The 19358-nt window shown below is 37.9% G+C and overlaps 1 protein-coding gene across 1 annotated transcript in view; it reads right to left on the reverse strand.

The window, feature by feature from the left end:
• Positions 1–476: 476 nt before the first annotated feature.
• copb2 (COPI coat complex subunit beta 2) overlaps positions 477–19358 on the reverse strand; it is a 30436-nt gene continuing 11554 nt past the window's right edge. Inside the window, exons 10-22 of the mRNA XM_039755748.1 lie at positions 13065–13175; positions 12891–12979; positions 12709–12815; positions 11737–11880; positions 11429–11559; positions 10961–11168; positions 10528–10638; positions 3042–3256; positions 2326–2418; positions 1847–2030; positions 1702–1767; positions 1271–1387; positions 477–1109 (exon numbers count right to left, since the gene is read on the reverse strand). Of these exons, the coding sequence (XP_039611682.1) occupies positions 1014–1109; positions 1271–1387; positions 1702–1767; positions 1847–2030; positions 2326–2418; positions 3042–3256; positions 10528–10638; positions 10961–11168; positions 11429–11559; positions 11737–11880; positions 12709–12815; positions 12891–12979; positions 13065–13175 (1672 nt within the window). The 3' untranslated portion in view covers positions 477–1013. The remainder of the gene's footprint in view (positions 1110–1270; positions 1388–1701; positions 1768–1846; positions 2031–2325; positions 2419–3041; positions 3257–10527; positions 10639–10960; positions 11169–11428; positions 11560–11736; positions 11881–12708; positions 12816–12890; positions 12980–13064; positions 13176–19358) is intronic.

Below are 19358 nucleotides of genomic sequence, written 5' to 3' on the forward strand. Positions count from 1 at the left end.
CACCTTGATATAGGGTGTTGATCTCCTTAGGCCACACCCTCCCTCATTACACAAATACACATCACCTGACGTGCTTAAATCCAATAAGCATTCAAGTTAATACAGCTTGGAGTTGGAATACACGCATTAAAAATGATATGGTCAAAATACTCACTTGCCTAATAATTGTGCACACAGTGTATATACTCTACCTAAGGCATACCTCATACTTTTCCTTTACTACCTAATTACTCTATGTAAAATAGTGTGAGCTTCAATGTTAGTTTTTATAACCAATCGGCAATTTAAAATTGTCCAGATGTCTGAGTTTAGGCATATTAGGTTAATGTAATTTTTTGCGGATATTCAAAATTGGAGTGTAAAGTAGTCCTGGATTCTTGTGCTGGTTGCTGGAAAAGTCATAAAAATTCCTGGAATTTGAAATGTAATGGAAGTATACAAACCCTGTGTAAAATACATCAATAAGGTAGACCGACTCAGGTTTAATTTTGTTTTATTTACATTGGTCCAGGAATTACTAGTAACTATATGAAAACATGTCACTTTTGATACAAGTGTAGTTGGAAAAAACCTGTAAAGGACTGGATTGTTTCTGTGCATCTTTATATTTCTTCTGTATTAATGGTGAAATGTAGTTCCAGCTGTGGAATGAGCTGGGTGAGACTTTTTTTTTTTTTTGAAATGATAGAAGCTTAGCAAGTTCTTTTCTACTTTTCAGTTAAAAAAAAAAAAATCACAAATCATACTTCTTGGTTGCCATAGCCTGAATGGTTAAGAGTATACTTCTGAACTTAAAGAAAACACCATTTTGAACACATTTACCTTTCCAATTAGAAATGGAGAGAAGTGAAAAAAGTCTTTATTTTTTAATTTTGTACTTTAAGTACAAAAGTAAATAGAGCTGGCCACTAAGGTAAATTTCACCAGTGTGCCTAAAAAATGACACCACTGTTTATATTAGATCAAGAATAAAATACAAAGGATTTGGTCACTTAAATAATGCCGATTTCATTTTAGTCATCTAAGAAGTCATCATCCAAGTTTACATCAGTTGTGTCAATGTCTTCTAAATCCAAATTATCTAAGTCATCTTCAAGCTCTTGTAATGTCTGAAATGGAAAAAAAAAAATATGGATGAATTCGCAGATTATGCATACAGGTCAGACGAACAATAAAATACAGGCAGCTCTCTGCGTAGTGCTACCATTTGACAAATAGTTTGGCACAGTGTACAAACAAACCCACAAAGTAGTAACACTCAACTATTTACCTCATCTGTTTTGATATTTGATGTTGAAATCTCCTCTGTTTTTGAGCCCACGTCTGCTTCATGTTGCGATTGTTCACTGCTTACATTAAGCATTGTTTCTTCATTCTTTTCAGACTCCTTTAAAAAGGTTCACATTAGTATAGTAAATGTTTTTCATTCAGCAAAACATTTTACCAAATACGTTTAAACCTTTGCAATTTAATTACTGGAGTTACAGAATACTTTTAAGCTATTGCCATATTAATTGTGTCTGTACTTTCATAATGCATTACAAATTATCAACCTTTATACAAAGACAGGAAAAAATAGCATTTCTAGAAAACTAGTGACAGTGCTATTAGCAGTTTAAGAAAACAGACTGAAAACTTTAGAAGCAATATTTCATAATTTAGGGCTCAAAATGTCAAACTAGATATAAATATATACTTTACCTGAATTGTTCTTTCTTTTGGCTCGTAGTGTTTTGCCTCTTCCATTAAATTCCTCTCTTCATTTGGCTGTGAATTTTAAATATTTTAAATACATATTCAAAATAACATGTCTTTAACAAAAAAGGAAGAACAAACCAGTATTTACAGTGACTAGAGGATAGTCTGTAGCTGGTCTTGAGTTTTGAAGACTGGTCTCCCTAAGGTATTGTTCTGCTACAAATGCTTCCTTCAGCCCTGGAAAAAGGTTTTCATATTCTGTTGGATCGGCCAAGGATTCTGCTGCCTTTGGGTTCACTTTACCGAGAGACTCTCGCCAAAGTTTAACAACCCTAAAAGATAAGACAAAAATAACAATGTTATCGCTGGTAAAATCAGGTAGGTTTACTGTTTTTGTATTTTTTTTCCTTGCAAATACTAATGTTTCCCACAGACTATTCCCGTGATATAGTATGTAAAATTTAGGAGGGACTGAAAAGCAGCAGGAAATGCATACAAATACCTGCACTGAATAATTAAAGAAAAACAAAATGATTAACTTTTAAATCGGTTTCTGTTAGTACTCGGCATTCTAATAAAGAATACAAAAAGACCCACACAGTTACTAAGCACAGTAAATTACTATACCTTGATACTTGACTTGGGAGATATGTACGTGCCAAGAAAGCAGCTTCAGGAAGTCGTCCTGTCGTAATAAGCAGTTCTAAACAATTGTCAAGCCTGGAAGAAATATATACACACACACATTAAACATATACAGTTTATAGAATAAATAACATGCACATTAAAGATTTGGGAGACTCCAGTGGTCCAGTTTGATGTCTAAATCTGCTCTGAAACAGACTGGCGATCCAACTAAGAACTGTACCTGTATTTCTTAGCAAGCATCACAAAGTAGGAAAAAAAAGCCATAACTGGCAAAAAAAAAAAAACCTCACAGTGACAAATTTGGTTGTACCATTAGAAGTAGGAGTAAAAGCATTTTATCGATTGACCTTAGGAAACTACTAACAACTTCACCAGGATTTAGTCAGTCACACATTCTGGGAAAGGCTGAATGTTTTGAAATGCTGTACAACAAAACTCAAAAACATGTCAATTTGACAGAGGGAACAATATACTGTATTTAACAAATCTTGTGCATTACATAGTTGCTCCATCTATGCGCAGAAGCCATGTGCTGTCAGCTGAAATGAAAAGTGTAAGATGCAGCTTTGAAATAGCAAATGGCCCGGTGTTACCTTATTCTTCTTATTCATAGAAATGGCTGTTTTTGACAACAAACAGGATAACACAGGTGTATGAATTGGATGGGAGCAAGAAAACCTAATTCAGAAACTCACTTTCCCTGCAAGAAGTAGGAGAGGAAAGCAACATTGTTCTTGCCATCTTTCTCGGCCCCTTCTGCGAGCTTGTTGACCATTGCAGCATTACCAGAAGCAGTTGCTAGGAGTAAAATTCCACCATAATCCTGGGCATGATGAAGGCATTCTTGGGCAAGCCCAAACTGGCATTTATTGACAGCCAACTCAGCTAACTGTTTCCATTTCTGTTCAGACTGGCAAATCAATAAAAAAAAAGGTTAGAATACACATAATTAGGCAATCTGAATGAAAATGACTAAACTGGCTATGCATATTTGTCAAATAAGACGCAGTATTTTCTAGTCTTTACTACAAGCAAAATATGACCAAATTATTTTTCAAAACATAAAAATATTCCGGGTAAAGTTTTATACGAAGAAGTGACTACTTATAATAACGTTAAAAAGTTCATGTACTGCTGGAAACAACATAGTATAAAACGCAATATCAATTCCTGCCTTTTCACATCAACACAAGGCACAAAAAATGGCCCTGAGCAGAGGACCAGGACCCACTAATATGCACAGCAGCTCACACAATTTGAAATCATTAATTAACCCTAGCCACCATGTTTTTGGATATGTGAAACAAAAGCCAATGCAGACATGGGAAGAACAAGTAACCTACATGTGGACAAAAATGTGGCATGGGATTCAAACCCTGGACGCCGACCACAGGATCTGGGAGGAGGCACCACTACCCACTCCTCCACCATGAATCAACCAAAACAAAAAAAAAAAAAATCACTACAGTACATACTTCAATATCAAGTCAATAATAAAATCTAGAAAGATTAACCATACTAGTTTTTTACAGCATTGGTAGCACAGAGTTAAAGTTGGTAATTCACTCATGCGTGACTGCAGTATTGTTTCAAGGCTGGATTTGTGAAATGGAGAGACTGTCTGGCTACTGAACCTCAGATCTAGGCCGTGAAATGCAGATTCTGGTCCTGGCTAAGGAACAGTGCAAGAACACTTTTTCCCTTGCACAAATACAGTCATAGGAAAAAGTTTGGGAACCCCTCTCAGTCTGCATAATAATTTACTTTCAACAAAAAAAGATAACAGTGGTATATCTTTCATTTCCTAGGAACAGCTGAGTACTGGGGTGTTTTCCGAACAAAGATTTGGGTCCCCTTGTTATTTTGCTGATTTGAATGCATGTAACTTCACAATACTGATTACTTGCAACACCATTGGTTGGATTAGCTCATAAAGCCTTGAACTTCATAGACAGGTGTTTCCAATCATGAGAAAAGGTATTTAAGGTGGTCAACTGCAAGTTGTGTTTCCCTTTTACTCTCCTCTGAAGAGTGACAGCATGGGATCCTCAAAGCAACTCTCAAAAGATCTGGGGCCTCAAGTATAAAGGGTGCGTACACATAGAAATGTTGCGTAAGAACGTTTCCACGTTCAAATCGCGATGTATAAAACCTAAACTTGGCGTAAAGCCACACACATTTCCACAGTACCTCATACCCTGTCGTACGCAAGTTCTGCGCTCGGTTTTGCAGACTGACGGAACCCAGCGTCAAAGCAGTGCTACTGTTCCTGTGTTCCTTTCTTTTCCTGACACGGCTTTATAAATACACTGAAATTAACCACATATTGTTTATTAGTTTAATGAAGCCGATTGTAATTAACCAGTAACAATATAATGGTCAAACTACTCTAAATACCATATCTGCTTTAGTGTTGTTACTGTCACTGCACCTTCTTTCAGCTGCTCCCGTTAGGGGTTGCCACAGCGGATCATCTTTTTCCATATTACTCTCACTGCATCACTCGGAGCAGCTGATCGGAAAGAGAATTATCAGTATACAGCATCAAGCACACGTTGCCTCAGCCATGCTTCCTATTTAAACTGCTTCTCACACGGCAAATGCTTCAAACCTTTCCTGTACGGACCTCGCGGTTCAGAAAGAGTTTCATTCCAAGAGATCTAAATGCACTCAATCAGTCCATGAACTGCTCCTTATAGAATGGTTAGTACTTCTAAGTACAATCACCTCACTGTAAACTTGCACTACAGTAAGTAGTACAGTAACATTGCACAACCTGAGCCACTTTATGAAGAGTGTATTTACATATGATGGCGATATTTTTAAGATAAAATGCAGCAAAGTATGTTTCTTATACAGATAAAACTAACTTCATTTAAATAATCTATATTGTTAATAATTAAAGGACACAGTGTCGCTATGCTAGCGAGGATCTGGCACTCTACTCACGATTGTTCCTGCCTCACACTGTATGCTTCACTGGAACTGGTGTGAAGGATAGAATAATTAAACATGTACAACGAAGATATTTCAGTGTTCCTTAAAAGTTTTGAAGACTCAGCATTCTAAGCTTACAGATGGCTTAACATCTATTACAGAGCTCATTGTGTGGCGATCGGTTACTTGGAGAAAGAAAGGGAAGGACAGGAATTTGAGGTTAGTACGTTTGAAAGAGACAGTACTGCATGGGGGCCATAGGCATGTGCAAACTGTGCACCTGCACAGGGCCGCCACGCCAATATATATTAAATATAAAACAGAAAGAGAAAATAACAACACAGCTAAAAACACAGCGTCAAATTTTGTCAAAAGTTAAATGCTTGTGTCACGAGCACGAGGTGGCTATGCAGTGTCCGCAATGGACATGGCCATCCGCCATGCATAAGATACCATATTGACATTAGTGGGCAAAGGGGCCACAGATTCTTTCTCTGCCCAGGGCCGCCACGAGCCTAGAGCCACCCATGAATACTGCTGCAATAAATTATTTCATCAAAGGTCACGCACAATCGCTGCACCACCGTGTTCCCATGTTTAATAACGTGCTTTAACTCAAATCATTACGAAAATGATATCACGTATACATCTCAGTATTTTAGTTATTCAGAGAGCTGTAATATCACGAATGTAATGGATTCTGTGTCCTGTCGGAGGAAGAGAAAGCCTGGAAGCATGTAGTGATTCACACACACAGAGCACAAAGGTGATCAAATACAAAACACTCATTTAACGTGCTACTTTAATTACGATGTGATTTGCGAAACTAGTTGATTAAACGATTTTAAGATGAAGTCTATGATGTTCTACTTTAATGACAAAATAAACTACGTGATTAAAGTAGAAATTTCGAGAGTGAAGTTAACATGCAGAGGGAGAAGTACAATGTTCTGGAATGCCTGTCACAGTGGTCAAAAATACCTCCATCCAGAATCCAGACACTCATCAAAGGCTATAGGAGGCATCTGGAGGCTATTATATTTGCAAAACGAAGCTCAACTAAGTACTGATGTAATATTTCTGTTGGGGTGCCCAAATTTATGCACCCGTCTAATTTTGTTATGATGCATATTTTCTGTTAATCCAATACACTTAATGTCACTGCTGAAATACTACTGTTTCCATAAGGCACGTCATTTATTAAAAGGAAGTTGCTACTTTGAAAGCTTAGCCAATGATAAATAAAAATCCAAAGAATTAAGAGGGGTTCCCAAACTTTTTCATGACTGTATGTCTGACAGGTGTTGAGAAATTACTGATTCTATCCATATGTGCTTACTAGATTTGGAGAAGTGGTTATGGTCACACATGTGTGGTATCTTGGAGAAGGTGCAAGAATATAAGGGTCATATGTGTCATTTTTACCTGTATTTTCAGAGCAAAGAGTTCTATTTTCATACTTGACATTAAGCATAGTCCATTTACTTTGGACTCTACCAAGGAAGCATCTTGTCCCTTTTCTTCCGTTTGTGACGTTCAATGGGCACCAGAGGTTGAGCAGTATCCAGTATAGATATCCAGAAGCTATTTTAGGCAGTTTGCAGATAACACTAGCTTTCTTCACTTGACTGTTAATCACAACACACACTGAAGTGATACAAAGCTAAAAGTGATGCAGTCAGAATAAGACATTATCCCCTTGTTAAAGGCATTTTCCAAAATGAGTGGCTAGTTCCCTTCAGATAATAAACGAGTAGCTGTGCAAAAAGAGGAGTTGATGTACCATTGGGTCTTGTTCAAGAGTGAAAGTATGGCTCTGTCCTCCAGTAAATACTAATTATTGTCAATTTAGCAGCAATGCAGTGGTCTGCCATTTACTAAAGACAGAGAACCAAGGTAGAGAACATTAAAGGTTCAAGTTTGTGGCACATTACATGGCTTCTAGTAGTAGGGCATTTCAGACATAACTACAGTTGCTGGATGCCTTTGCCTTGAAAATGTCAGACTGTATAATTAGGAAATGCAGGGGATGACAAACTACATGACTCCATAATAAACGTTTCAGCATAGTTCTAAATTTTCAAAGTTTCTAAAACTCTCTTCACTCCGACAACTCGGACAGAAATGCCTCTCTTCGGTTTGCAAGGTTCAAAGCACCAGCTTTCCATTTTTTCCTTGTAGCTCTCACACAATCACAAGCCTGGCCTACAGCTTACAACAAAAATCAAACCTTTCTAATTTTTTGGGGTGAGTTGCAGACTGGTCTGATTGAGTTGCTGGGAATATTCAACTAGACAACCAACTTGATAAAATTATGTAAATGAAGGCTATAACTGAAAATAACTGGAAATGTCATGTAGTATGACAGGGGCATTATTATTATGTTGCTCGAGTACATGATAATAACTTGTTTCAGACTTATCTAACCTATGTAGCATTCAATCTATAGAAGATGCTCAGGGTTGTGATATTTAGAGATCTCTATACTAACAATGTATTTGCATCGTTTTAAAGAATTAAACTCCAATTGTACTCTTTCAGCTCCAGCTTTTTTCTTCTATATACAAATTAGAAAGTTCTTAAAAGACAACCTAACCGTTTTTAACTCTTTTAGGGCTAATTTTTTTTCCCTTTTCTCCCAGGGCTGAATATTTTTCCAAAAACCTCAGTTTTCTAAAAAGCAATGGTTTCATGCAGAAATCAGCATGAAATACTTATTTATGATAAATGTCACTCTGCTTTTTGTTCCAACAGCCTCTACAGTACGCAAATTCACATACTTATTATTACATACAGTACCTCTTTGTCTCATCACTCAAACGCTAAAGGGCACTTTCTTGGGGGGAAAAAAACAGCTACCTGTCTTTTGTTTTTGATTTCTGTATCGCTTGGAATCAAAGCAGTTTGTTTGTTTTTGTGTGTTATCGCTTAATCAGACTTTGACTTGTCAAATAAATAATGTACAAAGACTATTTTGTTTTATGAATTCACTTTTGTTTTCTTGCCTGATGTTGATGCCATTCTAGATGTTGTTTACTTTACACTACTCATACACACGCAACAATTCAACAAGTCTAACAGTCCTTCTAGCAAAGAGGGTCTACCTACAGGAATATCATGACAAAGTTGATTTATTTCAGTAATTCCATTCAAAAAGTGAAACTTGTACATTAGATTCATTCATTACACACAGACTGATGTATTTCAAATGTTTATTTCTTTTAATTTTGATGATTATAACTGACAACTAATGAAAGTCCCAAATTCAGTATCTCGGAAAATTAGAATATTGTGAAAAGGTTCAATATTGAAGACACCTGGTGCCACACTCTAATCAGCTAATTAACTCAAAACACCTGCAAAAGCCTTTAAATGGTCTCTCAGTCTAGTCCTGTAGGCTACACAATCATGGGGAAGACTGCTGACTTGACAGTTGTCCAAAAGACGACCATTGACACCTTGCACAAGGAGTGCAAGACACAAAAGGTCATTGCTAAAGAGGCTGGCTGTTCACAGAGCTCTGTGTCCAAGCACATTAATAGAGAGGCGAAGGGAAGGACAAGATGTGGTAGAAAAAAGTGTACAAGCAATAGGGATAACCGCACCCTGGAGAGGATTGTGAAACAAAACCCATTCAAAACTGTGGGGGAGATTCACAAAGAGTGGACTGCAGCTGGAGTCAGTGCTTCAAGAACCACCACGCACAGACGTAAGCAAGACACGGGTTTCAGCTGTCATATTCCTTGTGTCAAGCCACTCTTGAACAAGAGATAGCGTCAGAAGCATCTCACCTGGACTAAAGACAAAAAGGACTGGACTGCTGCTGAGTGGTCCACATTTATATTCTCTGATGAAAGTAAACTTTACATTTCCTTTGGAAATCAAGGTCCCAGAGTCTGGAGGAAGAGAGGAGAGGCACAGAATCCACGTTGCTTGAGGTCCAGTGTAAAGTTTCCACAGTCAGTGAAGGTTTGGGGTGCCATGTCATCTGCTGGTGTTGGTCCATTCTATTTTCTGATGTCCAGGGTCAACGCAGCCGTCTACCAGGAAGTTTTATAGCACTTTATGCTGCCTGCTGCTGACAAACTATGGAGATGCAGATTTCATTTTCCAACAGAACCTGGCACCTGCACACAGTGCCAAAGCTACCAGTACTTGGTTTAAGGACCATGGTATCCCTGTACTTGATTGGCCAGCAAACTCGCCTGACCTTAACCCCATAGATGTATTGTGAAGAGGAAGATGCAATACGCCAGAACCAACAATTCAGAAGGGCTGAAGGCCACTATCAGAGCAACATGGGCTCTTATAACACCTGAGCAGTGCCACAGACATCGACTCCATGCCACGCCGCATTGCTGCAATAATCCAGGCCAACTAAATATTGAGTGCTGTACATGCTCATACTTTTCATGTTCATACCTTTCAGTTGGCCAACATTTCTAAAAATCCTTTTTTTGCATTGGTCTTAATTGATATTCTAATTTTCCGAGATACTGAATTTGGGACTTTCATTAGTTGTCAGTTATAATCATCAAAATTAAAAGAAATAAACATTTGAAATACACCAGTCTGTTTGTAATGAATTAATCTAATATACAGGTTTCACTTTTTGAATGGAATTACTGAAATAAATCAACTTTGACATGATATTCTAATTTTATGACCAGCACCTGTATAATGTAACAGTGAGTTTTGTCGAAGCTTACAGTCGATTATCGCCCTCTACTCTCAAACCCTGCTGTCAACAAAAGTGTAAACATTTTTTAAAAACCTTCTTTACAAAAAAGTTGATATAAATGATTCAAATAAAAACAAAATTTCTAAATCCTCTTTGACCTGTATTAAATTTACAATTTACTAATCAGTCAACATTCCCACCCTATTCTTTGGTAGCAAGCTGTAGGTACTGATAGAAACAAAAAGATCAAGTACAAATAGCAAGAATGAGGTTGCTGGGAACACACTCTGTGATAAGGAACTGTGCTCTGCAATACAGGAAGACTTTGGACAAGAACTGACACTTCTCCAGTTTATGTGGAGCTAGCTGAAGGGGTAATTAGGTTGCCTCTTCAGTGTCTCCTACAGAGTTTGAGATGGATAGGTGCACCAGGCATAGTCCATTAGAAGACCCAGGAAAATTTTGCTTAAATTAGGGTGACCTAGTCTCTCTAGATTAGCCAAGTATCACCAAAATATTCACCAAGAAAAGTGGACAAAAATCTGAGTAAAGAGAAGCCTTACCTCTGCTTCTACTGCAAGCTGATATGCAATCTTTAGCTCCCCAAGTTGTAGCGCAAGCTCAAACCGATGCTCTGGATCTGATGATACAGCCAGGGCTTGTTGCTTAAAACCCTATTAGAAGCACATTTTAACAAATAAAACATCTGTTTGTATAGTTTTCAATACAAATAATTCAACCCAATTTGTTTTTTTTTACAAAATTGCTTATAAGTGCAGTACACAAAGTCCTTCATTTTCTGCTTTCAGTTTCATAACTAACATAACCTGATCTAAAATGCCAATGATGAGGCTAATTATATTACAGACTATATTATCCACTCTTTCTTCATTTAAAGTATATCACTTTATACTGCACTACTGCATTACCACAGTATGTTGTGTAGTTTTTCAATTAACTGAAATAAACAATGAATTTGTACAACACCAGTCTGACCTGCTTTTCCAAGAAATGAGCAACTCTGGTCCTCTGTTCCTTAGGAATAGTTGGAAGAACCTTATCAGCCATACTAAAGTCCCTCCGCATCACTGCAGTCTGGTACTCCAGTACAGAGACTAGCAGGGAATAGCTGACAATATTCAATTCCTTATCGCCCAGGTATAGCCGGTTATCCTTAGGAATATATCCCAAAAGATACATAGTCCTTATAAAAAAAAATAAAAATAAAAAATAAAATACATACATGCATACATACATATATAAACAAATACAAATCATGTTCACTATTATAAGCTTCTTTTGCATCCAACCAGAGTGCAGAAGTAGTATGCGATAAAAAGTTTATTTAGGTCTTTGTTTCTCAGCGAGAACTTCTCTACAGGTTTTCAACTTTATTCAATTGCCTTTCTGGAAGAGGATTTGAGAATTTGATTTACATTAACTCATAACCAATTTGACTCTTACCTGTCCAAATGAGCAATTGTCACAATTTCTCCACCAACGTAATAATTCAGCCTGTTCACAGAGCTAGTATAGATGAAGCAGTCACCAACCCATAAACCGGTCTTAACAATTTCCTGAATTTCACCCTGAACCTTTATATATTAAAAAAAAAAAAAAAAAAAAAAAAAGTTAACTAGAAGACTAAAAATAGGAGCACTATTTATTTATTATATAAAATAAAAGTTTAAAACGAAACAATTCATTGATATTATGGAGAAGTCTCTTTAAATTTATTTGGTTTCTCAAATCAGAACCAGAATTTAAAGTACCTCAAAAGCATCTTCAATGCCATCTTCTGTAACTCCCTCATTTGATTCTTGAGCAGATGCCACCTTGTCTGCCAAGTATTTTAAAATAAAAAATGATTCTTCTGTAGCAATGCAGACAAGTTCTCCAGAGTCTGACCAAAAAATCTACAAAAGGCATAATAAAATAAAAGATGAGACAATTTTCCTCAGTCACACTCTTTAACATACTTAAATATTAAACTCACATTATAGAATACAAAATGGATTGTGCTTATGCAGAAAAAAAAAACATAAAAACAATATATAAATAGTACAAGTGTAATTTTCAATAAAAAAGTGGTAATACAGTGGTATAATTAGTTAGCACTGATGCTAATCCGAACTAGAGTTCTGGGTTTTAATCCCACACCCTCTCTTCTGTGTGGAACCTGCACAGTCTCCTGGCATCTATGTGTGGTTTTCCATTGGATGCTCTAGTTTTCCCCTTATTTCTTCAGCGACATACATGTTAACTGGAGACTCTAAATTAGCCCCAGTGTCAGCTAGAGTGGATTTGTGTGCCATGAGACTGGTGCACTCTGTAAGGATTTTTCTTGGCTTGCACCCAGGACAGGTAGGATGGGCCCCAAAAAGCCAACATCACTAAATGAAGTTTACAAATAAACAAAAACTATGCTCTCAATATAAACCACTCCTTCCACTGTAGCAAATATTACCCTTTTAACCATTTGTCCACTACAATCACACCCAGACTGGTTATTGCTTATAAGCACTTAGATTTTTTTTTTTTCAAACTTTAAATTTATTAAATCAAGACCAAAGATATCACATTAATATTAGTTAAATTTAAACAAGTCTATTTGTGTTAAATATGTTCACATCCACTACACCCATGCAAAAATCCAAAGAATTTAATAGTTCCTATATTATGGGGAGGAAAATTACCATTAAACAAACAAAACTTATTATTCTTACTACTCATGCTATACTTACATGTTTAGGCTGGATTTCAATTCGTCGAATTAACTCTGTATTTTCCCAGTCATAAAATGCCAACCCATTAACAGATCGCACTCCCAAAAGAAATCCACCATAAATACCTAGGAAATCACAAATAATTTCAGTGTGATATCATAAAATACAATAAATTTAAAAAGTGGGAAAAAGCCAGTTACCTTCAGCACCAAAATCAGGTTTAAAAGATTTCTTCTCTTTGAAATTTTTAAAGATTTTCACTACACTGTTGCTTTCTCTTATTGCATACCTAAAAAGGAAGAAGTACGCTTCTGTTAAGAACAACAACTAGGATTACTTAAAATCAAATTTAAATATCAGTTTCTTATACTTACTCTGATGAATCATGTGCCCAGGCAAATTCTTGTGCAGAGCCAAAGCTTTTGTTTCGTAATGCCATAGCAGTGTAGATGATGTATTCCCCATCTCCGCAGACAACAACAAATCTACCATGAGAAGGAAAATTGTTCTTTAATTAGAATACACTGTATATGCTGTAATCCAGGCTAACAGCACAATGGTAGTTTACAAACAGAGTAGGATTTTCATATTATTGTCATAGACAGACAGAGAGACAGACAAAGTTCCATCCCCACCATATCACTAGTATCTCGAATACACCCAATATTTCTGAATGATTAATGACAGGAGAAGGCATGGAATATTTGGTACACACTATATAAAGTGATGAGAACTTCACACCACTAACTAGAGATAAATATCCCAAGTACCATTGCAAAATTTTGAATGAAATGGTACATTTAATCACTGTACTTGTGTAAAAATAAACACATTATACACTGCCTTGCATTCATAGTCAAGTATTTTGAGCTTTTTAGGTTTTTTTCCTTGTAAATTTTAATTTTCAGTGAACCTTCCCCTATTTTTAGATTCATGATTAAATTGTGGGTGTCCATTTCTTTGGAGGATACATCTTGGGAGTGCCTTTTATTTTCAAGCCAGAGTTTATTGCTGCTAATGACCTCACTTATAGGCTGATAGAGTAATTTTTGCCACCTTCTATTCTACTTCAGCTAACTAACATTTGTGGGGTTTCCAAAAAATCTCTTTGTTTCAGGTTCTGGACCAACATCTCAGAGTAGATTGGTTTACTAATTCACTCCAAAGGTTTAAATAGTTTTTGTTTGATCTAACAAATAACCCAGCTTGTGCTTCATATTTAAACTCCCTTACAAATAGCCTAATATTCTTCATCCCCAACACAAAAAAGAGTTTAAAATGCCTTCACTGATTACATTTTGATGCAGTGAGGTATCAACTACTGAATGCATATTGGATTCTCTCTTGCCATTTGCTGCACAGAGCTGAAATGTTAAACCTTTGACCAACGAGCAGTCCATATTATAGTAATATATGCATACACACCATATACACACATACATATACAGATATATACATATACATATATATATATATATATATATGTATATGTATGTATATATATATATATGTATATATACACATATATATATATACACATATATATACATATATATATATTATATATACATACATACATACATATTAATATGTATGTATGTGTGTATATTATATATATATATATATATATATGTATATATATTATCTATACTAATAAAAGGCAAAGCCCTCACTCACTCACTCACTCACTCACTCACTCACTCACTCACTGACTCATCACTAATTCTCCAACTTCCCGTGTGGGTGGAAGGCTGAAATTTGGCAGGTTCATTCCTTACAGCTTCCTTACAAAAGTTGGGCAGGTTTTATATCGAAATTCTACGTAATGGTCATAACTGGAAGCAGTTTTTCTCCATTTACTGTAATGGAGATGAGCTTCAACGCCGTGGGGGAGTTTCGGTGACATCATCACGCCTCCCACGTAATCACGCAGTACATAGAAAACCAGGAAGACCTCAAAAAGCGCAAGAAAACATGCATTATATAATTGAGAAGGCAGCTAAACAATAAGAAGCGAAGCGAAAGTGACATATACAACCATATTCATGAGTTCTGCTACTGAAACAAAGCACGATGTAAACCTACACTTTAAATTAAGTTCATAGACAGGCTGCGCTGGCGTTTGTAATTTAGTGCCTGCCCATATAAGGCCGTCCGTCAGCGGCAATCCAATAGCAAACTGCCACGGGTAAATATTCACGGGTGAAGGACTGTGCTTATGGAGAGGAAGATGAGATGGTCAGGGTGGTGTTTGACACAAACTCAGCTTAAACTGCGAGAGAAAGTTTTAAGTGCCAGGACTAAGGTAACATTAAATAAAGCTATGGACATAGCAGAGATGGCACCAGCACAGCTGGGAACCTTCGATGCAAGTACACCGAGTGGCTCACGTGAACTGACGCGTGCACAGATAAAAGCAACAGTTCCAAAGAGCGCTGAACAAAACCGAATTACACAATTGAAAAGGCAGCAAAAATATGAAGCGCCTGATAAGCATATTCATAAATCCAGCTACTGCGGAAACAAAGCACACGGTGGAAAAAGTCAATGTCCCGCTAAAGGAAGACAGTGTAAAAAACCCGTGCATGCAGTGTGTCAGGTCTCAGATAAAGAAGAAGACGAGCTGTTTATTGATGCAGTAAGAAACGAATCGATGAATGAAACCTGTCATCTTTACAACGATTGACAAACACGGAATGTAACTTGAACACAACACATCCTACAAATACGAACCTGATTGAAAGAAATAATGATAATCAAATCCTTGATGACAGCAACACTCAGTAACACTCACAAAACAAATACTGTATATTGACAGTCATGTTACGTTATTTTTAAAATGTTCCCTTTTCTTTTCTACCTTTTTAACACACTACTTCTCCGCTGCGATACGCGCGTATATATATATATATATATATATATATATCCCGCTCTACATACTCGAATAATGGATACTTTATTCGCCATCAATGATTGTTTTGGTAAAGCCATACTCAGTGTATTCATTAGATGAACGGTAAAAAGTAAGAGCGAGGGAGGATGACTCATTGAGGCATGCAGGCTGTAGTCTGCCAACTCTATCTGAATTGCGATCACATTTGAAAAATATATCTTTTCAAGTTCTATTTAGTCCATATGTGTCAAACTCAAGGGCCAGGGGCCACATCCGCCCGGTGTAATTATATCCGCCCGCGAGATCATTTTATATACTGTATTATTGTTATTAATGGCCCGGGTATATGAAGCGCTGGTAACACAATAAACTACAGATCCCATAATGCAGCGCTTCAGCTGCCTTGCCAACACTTACCACGCTAATCAAGTCTACCTTATGATGCTGCAAGTTATTGCGAAGCTAGAGTTATTGCGCACTGAGTTTGCACGGCGCTTTGGTGACTTTGAAGAACAAAAAAAGTCCGTCTACATGCGGCTCGAACCTTGTGCATGTTTGGTAGCACATATCTGTGTGAGAAGCTCTTCTCAGTGATAAAGACTAACAAAACAGCACACAGGAGTCGCCTCACTGATGAGCACCTGCAATCCATCCTGAGAATCTCCACAACACAGAACCTCACACCAAACAGAAACGAACTTGTGGCCAAAAAAAGATGCCAGGCGTCCAGCTCTAAAATGACATATGAGCAAAGACAATGATTTGTTATTGCACGTAAGAGCGGGAGTCAACCGTTTTAACAAACAGCGTATTGCACTGATACGAAATAGCTGTGTGTGTATATATGTGTGTATGTATGTATATGTGTGTATATATGTGTGTATATATGTGTGTATATATGTAGATATATATGTGTGTATATATGTGTGTGTATATATGTAGATATATATGTGTGTATATATATATATATATATATATATATATATATATATATATGACAACAACACTCATCACTCACAACAGTGACAAAACAATTACATTGACAATCAGGTTACGTTATTTTCAAAATGTTTCCTTTTCTTTTCATTGCTTCTTTAACACACTACTTCTCCGCTGCAAAGCGCGGGTATTTTGCTAGTATATAATATAAACTGCTCAAAAAAATTAAAGGAACACTTTGAAAACACATCAGATCTCAATGGGAAAAAGAAATCCTCCTGGATATCTATACTGATATAGACTGGGTAATGTGTTAGGAACGAAAGGATGCCACATCGTTTGATGGAAATGAAAAATGATCAACCTACAGAGCCCTGAATTCAAAGACGCACCAAAAATCAGAGAGAAAAAATTATCTGGCAGGCTAGTCCATTTTGCCAAAATTTAATTGCAGCAACTCAAAATTGTGCGCAGCACTTTGTATGGCCCCTGTGTTCTTGTATACATGCCTGACAACATCGGTGCATGCTTCTAATGAGATGACAGATGGTGTTGTGGGGGATCTCCTCCCAGATCTGGACCAGGGCATCTTGGACAATCTGAGGTGCAACCTTGTGGCATTGGATGGACCAAAACATAATGTCCCAAAGGTGTTCTATTGGATTTAGGTCAGGAAAGTGTGGTGGCCAGTCAATGGTATCAATTCCTTCATCCTGCAGGAACTGCCTGCATACTCTCACCACATGAGGGCAGGAATTGTTGTGCATAAGGAGCCACTGTACCAGCATAGGGTCTGACAATGGGTCCAAGGATTTCATCCTGATACCTAATGGCAGCCAAGGTGCCTTTGTCAAGCCTGTAGCGGTCTGTGTGACCCTCCATGGAAAAGCCTCCCCAGACAATCATTAACCCACCACCAAACTGCTCATGCTGAATGATGTTACAGGCAGCATAATGTTCTCCATGGCTTCTCCAGACCCTTTCACTTCTGTCACGTGCTCAGGGTGAACCTGCTCTCATCTGTAAAGCACAGGGCACCAGTGGTGCATCTGCCAATTCTGGTATTCTATGGCGAATGCCAATCGAGCTGCATGCTGCTGGGCAGTGAGCTCAGGGCCCATTAGAGGACATGGGGGCCTTGGGTCAACCTCATGAAGTCTTTCTGGTTGTTTGGTCAGAGACATTCACACCAGTGGCCTGCTGGAGGTCATTTTGTAGGGCTCTGGCAGTGCTCATCCTGTTCCTCCTTGCCCAAAGGAGCAGATACTGGTCCTGCTGATGGGTTATGGACCTTCTATGGCCTTCTCCAGTTCTCCTAGAGTAACTGCTTGTCTCCTAGAATCTCCTCCATGCCCTCGAGACTGTGCAGGGAGACACAGCAAACCTTCTGGCAATGACACGTATTGATGTGCCATCCTGGAGAAGTTGGACTACCTGTGCAACCTCTGTAGGGTCCAGGTATCGCCTCATGCTACCAGTAGTGACACTGACTGTAGCCAAATGCAAAACTAGTGAAGAAACAGTCAGAAAAGATGAGGAGGGAAAAATGTCAGTGGCCTCCACCTGTTAAACCATTCCTGTTTTGGGGGTCATCTCATTGTTGCCCCTCTAGTGCATCTGTTGTTAATTTCATTAACACCACAGCAGCTGAAACTGATTAACAACCCCCTCTGCTACTTAACGGACCAGATTAATATCCCATAAGTTTCATTGACTTTATGCTATACTCTGATTAAAAAGTGTTCCTTTAATTCTTTTGAGCAGTATATTATATATATGTATACTAATAAAAGGCAAAGCCCTCACTGACTCACTCACTGACTGACTGACTCATCACTAATTCTCCAACTTACCGTGTTGGTGGAAGGCTGAAATTTGGCAGGCTCATTCCTTACAGCTTCCTTACAAAAGTTGGGCAGGTTTCATTTCAAAATTCTACGCATAATGGTCATAACTGGAAGGTATTTTTCTCCATTTACTGTAATGGAGTTCAGCCAGTTCCGTGGGGGGCGGAGTTTCGTGTGACATCATCACGCCTCCCACGTAATCACGTGAACGGATTGTCAACGCACTACGTAGAAAACCAGGAAGAGCTCCAAAACGCGCTGAAGAAAACATGCATTATATAATTGAGAAGGCAGCGAAACAATAAGAAGCGAGCGAGTGATATATACTACCATATTAATGAGTGCTGCTACTTCGGAAAGAAAGGTGTAAACCTAAACTTTAAATTAAGTTAATAGACAGGGTGCCGCTGGTGTTTCTCATGCCTACGGGTAATGCGGGATACAAGTTTAATGAGAGGACGCAGGATATAAACGAGAGTTTTGATCACTTTGTAACAAAGTTAAAATTGCAGGTGAAGGGGTGTGCTTATGCAAATTCCGAGAGACTGTGTTTGTGGGGGATTGACAGTTAACGCGGTTGGGGGAGTCACGTCATCATATCCCCTCCCATTTACCTCATTTCGCTCTGAGCTGAGCTCATGCTAACAGCGTCTTCCGAAGCAACTTCATCACACTCCCACCAAATACTCACAGAAAAATCCACAAGTTAATACACACGCTGTCTCTAGAGTTTCTCCACACTCAATGTATTCCTCGCGCCCCCTTTATACCCTCTAATCTCCCATTTCAATTTAGATACCTCCAATTTCCAGTAAGGCTCAGCTGCGCGATGACAAGTAATAAGTCTCAAGGACAGACCCTACAAAACGATGCCATTGATTTCAGGCAAGATTGCTTTTCTCCTGGACAACTATACTTGCATTCTCAAATTACGTCATATTACAACCGGAGTGCAGCCAGAAACTTTTAAGTACCGGGTCTTAGATAAC

The sequence above is a fragment of the Polypterus senegalus genome, chromosome 1 (assembly GCF_016835505.1).
Source record: "Polypterus senegalus isolate Bchr_013 chromosome 1, ASM1683550v1, whole genome shotgun sequence".
Lineage (NCBI taxonomy): Eukaryota > Metazoa > Chordata > Cladistia > Polypteriformes > Polypteridae > Polypterus > Polypterus senegalus.